The following is an 11,039-nucleotide window of genomic DNA, read 5'->3' on the forward strand; positions in this document are numbered from 1 at the left end:
TTAATAGTTATCAAAATATTTTTTAAAAAACCAGTCGACAGACTCTAACTAAAGAACCCCTGGTCCACTGAATCCTTCCCTTCAGTCTATAAGCATGTTCAGGTCTACACCATATTAAACAACAAGAAAATGATTTAAAACAAAAACAAATCCCCAACCCCCCAACAAAACCTCCTGTTGACCCGGCCACTCCTCTGAGGTCTTCTTCTATTTTTGATTTTCCCTTAAACAGCCCCACTTCTAAAAAGAATATTTTGTACTTGCTGCCTCTCCTTCCTCACCACCCACCTCTACCCTTAGTTTTTTGCAGTCTGAGTTCCATCCCCACTACTTTATGGAAACTGTTTTATTCAAGGATATTGGTGACTTCTTTCTTTTTGTTATTGTTTAGTCATGTCTGACTCTCTGTTATTGCATTTGGTGTTTTCTTGGCAAAAATACTGGAGTGGTTTGCTGTTTCCTTCCATATCTCATTTTACAGATGAGGAAACTTGAGGCACACAGGGTGAAGTGTCTTGCTTGGGAAGATGAGTCTTCTTTTCCACGCCCAGTGCTCTACCCCTGCACCACCTACTTGCCCTCTTTCTTTCTGGCTGGATCCAATGGGCTCTTTTCTGTCCTCATCCTTTTGAGCTCTCTGAAGCATTTGACACTGTAGACTATCATCTTTCTGAGTACTTTCTTCTCTCTTGGCTTTAATGTTGCTACACTACCTATGATATTCTATCTCTTGTCCCCATGTCTTTGCCCAGGCTGTCCCCCATGCCTGGAATGCACTCTTTCCTCACTCTCACCTCATGGAATCCCAGTTACCATCAAAGCTTAACTCAGGTCACTTTCTCCATGAGGTCTCTCCCTTTCCTGGTTTCCCAGCTGCCACTGGCTCCTCTCCTGACTCCTCCAAATTATCGGGTATATATGCATTTGCTTTGTATCTGCTCACAAAGATGCAATATGTTCATGTTGTCTTCTAGGGTAGGGCTGCTTCTTTTCTGTCTTTGTATCTCTAGTGTATCACTAGTGTCTAGTGTATATATATATATATATATATATATATATATATATATATATATATACATAAGCAAAAAGGATAGTCCCTGCTCTAAAGGATCTTACAGAATACAACCCATAAAAAGAAGTTCAAAAGTGAGGGGAGAGGGCATGGTGAGGAAGGAAGTGCAGAATCAGGTACAGGGTCTGGAGAAGAATGAACCCAAATGACCTGGACATTTTCTGTATAATGGAGGTTTTGGGAGGAGCCAACCAATTAGAGGAAGGGTCTGCAGGGGAAGAGTGAAGTTCTGTGGAGAGAAGACTGCTATAATGTGATGGGAAAAAGAAGCCCAGAGAATCAGGAAGAAGTTGAGCCCTGAACCCAGCATTTACTATATACTTTTTGGTTGATTGATTGACTCTTTCCTTGGCAATCTTATCTACTCCCATATATTTAATTACCACCTCTATGTTTAAGATTCCTCAATTTAGTAATAAAAATAATGATAATCGTAATAAACTAGTATTTATAGTCTACTATATGCCAGGTACTATGCTAAGTATTTTACAAATATTTTCTCATTTTATCCTCACAACTGTGGGAAGTAGATGCTATTAGCCTCATTTTACAGTTGAGAAATTGAGGCACACAGAAGTTAAGTGGCTCGCCCAAGATTACACAGCTGGTAGTATCTGAGACCTGATTTAAATTCAGGTCTTCCTGAATCCAGGCCCATTGCTCTGGAACCACATAGCTGCTTCTAGAAATTTCTATTTCTACTTCCAGTTTTTCTCCAAAACTCTAGTCGCATGTTCCCTTCTGCATTCTGGATATTTCTACCTGTATTTCCTTCTGACATGCCAAACTCAACCTTCCCTCCATTAGATTGTGAGCTCCTTGAGGTCGGGGACTGTCTTTTACCTTCCTCTTTCTCCCCAAGCCTAGCATAGTACTTGGCATGTAGTAGTTACTTAATAAATGCTTATTGACTGACTGAAGTCATCATCTTCCCCACAAAAACCTGCCCCTTCTCTTAAATTCTCCATTTCTGTTGATGGCATCCTCCAAGTCCCCACGGCCCTTGGACTTTGTGTTTCCCTTGCCATCACTTTATCTCTCTCCATCCGGTCTTTCTCCTATTCTCCTTTCCCTCTGCAATGACTCCAGGCTGTCATGTGTTCTCACCCAACTGATCTTCTTGCCAAAACCTATGGTCCTTTCCAAAGTATCCTACCTGCATCTGCCAAAATAATATTCCCAATTCATCCCTCCATCTCTGAACATGTGTCTCCTGTAATTCAAACACTTTCCATGGTTCCCTATTTTCTACTGAATGAAATAGGAACTCCTGATCTTGGCAGGCAAAGTACTCTATAATCTGGCTCCAACCTCCCTTTCCAGCCATATTTCATATTACTTACTTTCATTTACTGTCTGGTCCAGCCAAAATGATCTATTCTTTGCTATATCTTTGTGTCTGTCCCCAGAGCTCAGCATGGTGCCTAGCACGTTGTAAACACCTAATAAATACTTATTAATTGACAGATTGCTTAGAGTCAGTAATAATTTTATTTATATTTTTATTAGCTTGTGCATGTATATTCTACCTTCTCATCCAGTTTCTTGCCCACCTCCATCTACTTGAGCCTTTCCCTTCTTTTGAGGCCTAACGAAGGTTCTACATCTTCTATGAAGCCTTCCTAGACTGACCTCCCACCTCTCCTTTGTACCTGATTCATTCTCCCCTGGTTCACAGCGATTTGCACATGAACCATATCCCTCTACTAGATTGTAAGCTCTTTGAAAGTAGCATCCGTATCTGCAGTGGCTAATATGTTAGCTTGTACATTTTAAAATTTTATTTTATTTTATTTTTTTTGTCAAGGGAAGAAGGGATCGACCTGTGATTCCATCAGTGCAGGGAACTTTTGGTGTGGAAACTCTCTCCTCTGATGTAGATCAGCAGCTCGTCTGTAATAATGTCACCTGTGTGACATTGAGAAGTTACATGCTTCACAGTCCCACAGTTAGTATGTATTAGAGTCAAGGCTCGAACCCAGCTCCCTCTGGCTGGCCCTCTATCCACTATGCCACACTGCCTCTTGCCTTGCTCAAAACAGGTACTTAATGAATTGAATTGACATCAGGCTAAGGATAGTTCTGGATCCTCGGTTTTGCTACTGAAGTTTCAGATATCCCCTAGAGAGCCCTCGAAACCCATATCTGTGTCAGAGGGAGATCTAGGCATGGGCACACCCAGACCTATGATCTTATGATCTGAGTCTCTGGGGCCATCCCAGGCCTGGAATAGACTTCTAGAGTATGTTTCTAAGCCAAATTCAACCATGTGGCTCAACCACAGGCACTTCAAAGCTGCCCCATTTTAGGAAGGTAGACTGGGGGAACCCCAGAGCCTGATTTGTGCCTAGTTAGATATGTCAGATTCTGACATTAACCAATCATTTCCAGACTGATGTTTTTCATTTGTGTAAAGCATTGGACCTTTTCTATATCTGCCAGGGATGTTAAATTACCTTGCCTCTCCCTCTGTCATGGGCATAATCTAGCGGGTTAATAAAGTGCTATGCAGATCTCGTTTCTTTGGTGCCTTGGCGGAACTAAGATATTTATTTTCTATAATAAGTACTCACCATCATGGAGAAAAAAAAGAAGCTATAAAAAGATGATTGTTCTTAAAAACTTGTTAGTAATGAAGAAAGCTCTGTTGGAAAAGCTAAAAAAGTGCTATGGCCAGAGCTGGCTTTTCGTGGTCACATTTTACATTCCTGTGAGTTAAGAGCTATCTAAAATAAATGTATTTGTAAGGAGAAAGGCCTCTTGGGCAGGAGGGACGGGGTATGAGAATATTAGAATTGGAAAGGGCAGCTAGGGACAGTCATAAAACAGGATCTCCTTTCGAAGTAATATTGAAAAATGTGGACACAAATTGCTTAAGTTCTCCAGTGAATTTTGGGAAAGTGTGGAGTGTGGCAGGCAGCCATAGGATGGGTGAAGGTTGAGCTGCGTGGAAACCTGAGAGCAATGTTGGCAGCAGAGTAGGAAATGAAGCTTCACATGGACAGTGTCCTGAGGATTCTTAAGAACGTGGGTTCTTTTCTCTTTCACTTGTTGGTGTGATGCAGATAAGCCCCAGGAGCTAAAAGTAAATGAACATCACTGCCTCCCAGAGAAGCACATGGCAGTGTGGGTAGTTGGGCCTCCAGTTTTGAGGGCCTTCCCTTCATGGCTGCCTCCCATCCACTCCATGTTTGTCTTACGTGCACCATCTTATGTATTGGTTGTCTCCACCATTGAAATACGACATCTTTGAAGTCAGGGACTGTTTTTGCTTGATCTTTGTGCCCTTGTCCCCAGAGCCTAGCAATTGTAAACACCCAATAAATACTTAACTGACTGATTGCTTAGAGTCAGAAATGTTTGTATTTACATTTTTATTTGCTTCACTCTAAGTTCCTTGAGGCCAGAAATGATTTCATTTTTGTTTTTGTGTCCCCACTTCCAAACAGAGTACTTGGCACATAGTAGGCACTTAATAAATTACTGTTGACTAACTGATTGAAGAGGAAGCTAGGTAGCGCCATAGTGCACAGAGTGGTGGGCCTGGGGTCAGGATGACTCGTCTTCCTGAGTTCAAATCCAGCCTCAGACACTTACTAGCTGTGTGACCCTGGGCAAGTCACTTAACCCTATAAGCCTCAGTTTCCTCACCTGTAAAATGAGCTGGAGAAGGAAATGGCAGACCACTCTAGTATCTCTGCCAAGAAAACCCCAAATGGGGTCACAGAGAACCTGACATGATTGAAAATGGCTGAACAACAAAACTAATTGAATCCTGTTTCTAGCACAGGAGGTCTTAACCTGGAATCCATGGCCTTGGATTGGAGAAACTGACATCTTTATTTTCATTGACATGTAACATTTCCTTCAATTCTGAATATAGGCAACAAACATTATTCTGAGGAGTCTGTCAGCAAAGGGATCTGTGACACAAAAAAGACTACATAACCCTATGAGCTGTGTGACAATGTTCTAGTCATGTCACCCCTGAGACTCAGTTTCCTCATCTGTAAAATAGGGATAAAAATATCTATAGCCCATACCTCACAGAGTTGTGAAGGTCAGTGAGCTAAGTCATGTAAAACACATCACAAACCTGAAAACGTGATATAAATAGCAGCTATCATCATCATCATCATTATTATTATTATTATTATTATCATCATTGCTATTATTTTACTCATCTTTTTTAGAAATTCAAATAGAAACAGTCCTGGGATAAGTTGTTATCCTACTGTTTATTTTTCCTTTATATTTAATGTTCTTAAAACTATTGAACAGTTTGATAAAGTAACTGCTTTGTGTAATTGAATACAATGATGGGGAATGTAAGCTTTATCTTCTGTAAACTCTGAAAGCATCTTGGGGACATTTTTGCTAGCAGACAGGATGACAAGAATGTTCTGTCTACACTTCATTTTGTTCCTACCTGGTTCGATTTTCTTTTGCTAGGTCTCTGTGTTTGGACAGATTTTCCTCCCATGTTACTTGGAGATCATGAGCACTCCTTATGGGTGACAGCTATTAAAAATATTGTTCTTAAATTTTGGTAGCTTATTGTTAGGCAGGGTGATTTGTGGGACAGTTTAGTCTGTGATCATGGTCCAATATCAATGTAATATATTACTGAATTCTCAAGGCTATTTCGAAACCTGTATTTCTAACGTAGGGCATTGTTATCTGTTAGTTTGGGGAAGATTAGTGAGCTCATGTGTAGGTTAAGTCACTAGGTCTTGCTGGGTATTAGTGGGTACTAAAGTTTTGCAGATTGAAGAGCTATGTTGTACAGTTTCTGCAATTTCCTTACATAATCCATATTGATCAATAAGACTGGGGGTTCCATAAGGATTTTTCTTGTGTTGTTTTTGTCGTGTCTGACTCTCTATGGTCCCATTTGGGGTTTTCTTGGCAAAGATACTGGAGTGGTCCACCTTTTCCTTCTCCAGGTCATTTTACAGATGAGGAAGCTGAGGCAAACAGGGTAAAGTGACTTGTCTAGGGTCACACAGCTAGTGAGTGTCTGAGGTCAGATTTGAACTCAGGAAGATGATGAGTCTTCTTGTCTCTATCCACTGCACCGCCTGACTGCCTTCCATAAGTATAACCCAGCCATAATTTCTGCTGGAGACGACCTGGGTCCATATTCTCTTATTTAGGGAGAGGGAGAAAGGTCCCTCTCTGTTTTGATTTCTTTGCTTCTCAAGCCCCTAAAATAAGGTTTTTAATGATTTCGAATAGCTTTTGTTTTAGCTGCATTGCGTCAACCTTTTAACTTTTGCTTCCAACTGTTAATAAATAGAACCTAGAATTTCTAATGTACTTTCGTTTCCCAGACTCAGTTCCACTGCTTTTTTGTTTTCCTTAATTGGGCAATATGGCATTTCCATTTTCTTTTGTGAATACCACCTAGATGTTGATTGGTTGATGACAGAGAGGAAAGCTTGGGTTCAAGTCTTCGCTCTCATACGTTCCTTGGGCAAATCACATAAACCCTCGTGTGGCAGGCTGTAGGTTGCAAATAAAGCTGAATTGCATCGGTACGAGGTACTTCCTCCCTGGAGGTTCTCTACATCAGTGAAATCATCAGTCTTAGCAAAACCACACACATATACACATCTCCTGCCCCACATCCTCTAAGCTAACATGATAGAAGGGTCTATGACTGTGGTGTGAAATATGTCAGAATTTGTTATAGGAAAATCTTGTTCTGGTCCCCTGGGTGAGCAGCTCTCATCCTCCAAAGGCCCAACAGCTGGACTGGATTTGTCTGAAGAGAGAGGGGGAGATTGGAGGGATTTGTTTCAGTCTAGAGCTGACCCCTCTGCTTTCCCAGGGTTAAACTCCTTTCTCACTTCCTAGCCACTTTGTTTCTATTCTGATGTGGGGAGTTGATGGGGGGGAGGATCATGGTTAGAGGAGAAACCAAATTCACTGATCTCCAGAGTTGGGGAACCACATTTAGTTGGTTGTAGTGTTACCCTAAAAAGTATTTCCTATCTCTCCCTAGATGTGATTTTCTCTGGATTAATCTACTTTGAGAATTCTGTTTGGATACTCATCTTTCCCAATTTCTGTTGAGTAAGAGTTCCTTAGCATCATAGAATCATAGATTTGGAGCTGGAAGCAGGGGTGTGCTGGAGCAAGCTTGAACAGGCTAGAAGAGCCGATTTTTAAATGTTCAGTGTGAACATTACATCTTGGAAATCCACAGATGCTATGAATCAGGGCTTGATGTATTGTTATGGTGATTGTCTGGCCTTAAGAAAGTGTTGAAGAAAATGTTAAAAATACAATTAAACTTTAAAGTGCATCATGTATGTGTTCCCCCTACCCCCTGCCCTTTCCTTTAAGCTGCTAGGTTATTAAACATTTATCAGCACACCAGCTAGCTGAAAGCAACCCCAGACACCATCTAGCTCAATCCTCCTTATTTTAATACATGAGGAAACTGAGACCCAGAAAGGTTGTGACTTGATTAGATTATTATACAGATTACAGATTATTAGATTATTATAGATAATAAATGAGTAGCAGAGCTGGAATTTGAAGCCAAGCCTTTTGACTTCCAATTGGCACTTGTCCCACTATACCATGCCTTGCCCTATGTCCTTTTGGGGCTCCTGATCCCAGAAGTACCTTTGAAGGCTTGTGGTATCCTTTTCCACTGCCATTGGCTGGACCCTCCATTCTGGGTAAGTTTCTCCCTGTTCTTATCAGTTCCTAGTTATTGCCATTACTTACTAGTGCTCCGTTTCCATTTAAACACTTAACATCACTTAACTTTTAGAAGGGGATATTTAAAAAATGAAAGTACACACACTTCCCCTGATGAGTTTCTGGGAGGGATGGACTCAGACTTGGCACAGTATCGTACTAACATGAGGCCCACCAAGTTCACATTCAAATGTGCCATTGCTGCTGGTTGAGTCATCATGTCAGCTACTTCTGGACTATAGAACTGTAGCTTCTGCTGATCTTATTGGAGGCATCCCCTTTACCTTCGTAATACCTATCTGTGAGTTATGGTAGCGACCAGTTCCTTCTCTTCAGCTGAATTTGTCTTGATAGCTTCTTGTATTCAACTCATGAAGTACAAAACTTATTTGAAGATCTCTTGTCCAATATTCCTAGTCAAATGGCTCTATCTCTTGGTGATGAGATCATATGTCACAGTCTTTGAGTCTGAAGTCCTGGGTTTGAGTCCTGACCCAGCCAGTTACTATGTGATCTCATGATAACAGTTAGCATTTATACAGCACTTTAAAGTTTGTAAAGCATTTGACATGTGTTGTCCCACTTGATTCCCCTCCCCCCACAACAAAGTAGGTGCTATTTTTTAGATAAATAGATTTAATAGATAAAAAACCGAGGCACCAAAAAGTGAAGGGATTTGCCCAGGGTCGCACAGCTGGTAAGTGGCTGAAGCAGGATTCAAACTCAGGTCTTCCGACTTGAAGTCTAGCACTTTTAAACACTGATGCCCACAGATGCCTATCCTTCACAATTCATTTTGCCTCTATGGATATTAGTTTCCTCACTTTAAAAAAAATGACAGGATTGGATTAGATAATCCCTAACATCCTTCCCAGCTCTGACATTCTTTGATTCCCTGATATTACAAAGAAGGCTATTGTCAATGAGGAAAAAGCAGTAGATTAATTCTTGTTTTTTTTTGTTTTGTTTTGGCTAGGCAGTGGGGTTAAGTGAGTTGCCCAAGGTCACACATCTAAAGGTTCAGGTGTCTGAGGCCGGATTTGAACTCAGGTTCTGGCCGGTGGTCTCTCTACTGCCACTTAGCTGCCCCAAGCAGCAGATCAATTCTTAAGACACCTTGGTCTCCTTGTATTCATTTCAGTAGCTTACATACATATCCGCCCACCTACCCACCCACTCACACAAACACACATTGGGCCAAAGAATAGAAACTAGAGAAAAAATTACATGGTTGAGTGTTTGCTGAAAGGGATAAGATCCTGTTTCAGACTTTTATATGGCATTATTTTGATATGAAAAAAATTCTTTCTTTATCCCGGGTGGTCTCATACTTTTTTCTTGGCTTTTTAAAAATAAGTTTTTGTTGATGTCTTTTGCTTTTTATATCACCACAGTTTCCCTCATGTCCTTTCTCCTTTCCTGTCCCAGGAAACCATCCCATATAACAAAGAGTATTTTTTTTAGACAAGGAAAGAGGAAAAAAATTAGCATAGTTGATTAGTAGGTTAAAGAGTCTGAAAAATATATGAATTGTGCCATACTTGTGGCCCTCTCACTTCTGCAAAGGGGTAGAATGGGTGGGAGTGTCTTCTCATCTCTCTTATTTTGAGCCATGCTTATTCTTTATAATTTTACAACATTTGATTTTGATGTGTGTGTGGGTGGATGGGTGGGTGTGTGTGTGTGTGTGTGGGTGGTTCTTTCCATTTACATTGTTGTAGTCACTGTATACATTGTTTTCTTGGCTCTGCATCAGTCATACAGATCTTTCCATGCACCTCTGTATTCATCATTTCTAACGGCTCAGTAAGATCCTATTACATTCGTTTGCCTATAAACAATTTGTTTAGCCAGTTTTCATAACTCTTAAATTCATTCTAAGTGTGGTGCAAACTCACCTTTTGTGGGCTGGATATTTACTTAAGGACTGAAAGTACCAAAAATTTGACACGTTATGGTTTTTCTTCACTGGATTTTCCCCTTTATCCAGATAAAGAGAGCACAGTAATGCACAGCTGGGCCAGTGGACGAATGCGGTGAAAGATGACAGCTGCCAGTCAAGGAGTGAGGCCAGTGAATCCAATGGACCTATTCAGCAAAGAAGAGCCCTGTAGCTGATTAAACTGCCTGCCCCTGTCTAACAGCTGGTGCTCAGCAATGAGTGACTGGCGTGGCCCGGTCTGGCAACAGTCTAGCAGTAGCCCAGTAGCATCTCTGCCCAGTGGTCAAACTATCCACCCCATCCAGCCCAGTAGCAGCTGAGCTCGGTGAAGAGCCAGGTCAGAAGCAGAGCCCAGCATCGGATTGATTTTTCCAGACTTTCAAGGAGTTGGCCCAGCTGAGCATAGGAGTAGCTTGTCCATCACTACTACTGCCACATCTCAAAGAAAACTTCATGAAAATCATCCAGACAAGGAATGGATATTGAGACCCTATACTTCCAGAGTTGTAAGCTGCCTTGGCAAGTGTGTACCCTATGTATGTCTTATTACTATTGTACTTTTAAGTCTGTGACCACTTTCCTCTTCTTTGACCATCTCTCTGTGTGTATTGATGGAAGAGTATAGCCTTTGTTTAGAGGAAAATGCTTTGTGACTACTGTTCTTCCTATGCCAATTGAGTAAATTTCTTTGCTAATGAATTAACTAAGTCCTCTGGCTGATTGTTAAGGGAAAGCTCACTGGTGGGGACTTGTGAATTAGTGTTAGGATAGTCACCCATAAGGTCACTTCTAGAGCCCTTCAGAGTAGTAGTGGTAGCCACCCCCCTGGAGACACAACTTCTGGGACCATTTCAAGTCAGAAGAGTGAGCCCAGTGGAAGTGTTATATGAGAATAATGGATATGAAGTGTTTTATAAACTATAAAATGCAGTACAACTGTATGCTGCTGTTACTATAGCCAGGATCTCTGATATTATCTTTTGCCACTTCAGAAGAGAAAATATAAATACTGGCACATTATTGCACTCTCAGACCTAGAGAAATATGGGAAGACTTGTATGACGTGATGCATTAAAATCAGCAGAACCAGAAGAACAATATATACAATGACTTCAGTAAGGTAAAGAAAAGAGACTTAAGAACTCTGATCAATGTAATAAGAAATAGGGCATACTTCTCACCTCTTGGCAAAGAGGGGTGGCATAGTAGTTGCAGAATAAGACATACAGGAACCACTAATGTTTGAATTTGTTTTGATTGGCCTTATTTATTGGTCACTAGAGAGGGCTTTTTTTTTGGTGGAGGTATTGA

General features: G+C 41.0%; 1 protein-coding gene across 1 annotated transcript in view; it reads left to right on the plus strand.

Moving 5' to 3' along the window:
• Nucleotides 1–10,427, plus strand: part of U2SURP (U2 snRNP associated SURP domain containing) — a 101,402-nt gene extending 90,975 nt beyond the window's left edge. The window contains exon 28 of the mRNA XM_027875822.1: nucleotides 9,777–10,427. Within this exon, the coding sequence (XP_027731623.1) occupies nucleotides 9,777–9,780 (4 nt within the window). The 3' untranslated portion in view covers nucleotides 9,781–10,427. The remainder of the gene's footprint in view (nucleotides 1–9,776) is intronic.
• The last annotated feature ends 612 nt before the right edge of the window (nucleotides 10,428–11,039 follow it).

The sequence above is a fragment of the Vombatus ursinus genome, unplaced genomic scaffold, assembly GCF_900497805.2.
Source record: "Vombatus ursinus unplaced genomic scaffold, bare-nosed wombat genome assembly UNPS02014810.1, whole genome shotgun sequence".
NCBI lineage: Eukaryota > Metazoa > Chordata > Mammalia > Diprotodontia > Vombatidae > Vombatus > Vombatus ursinus.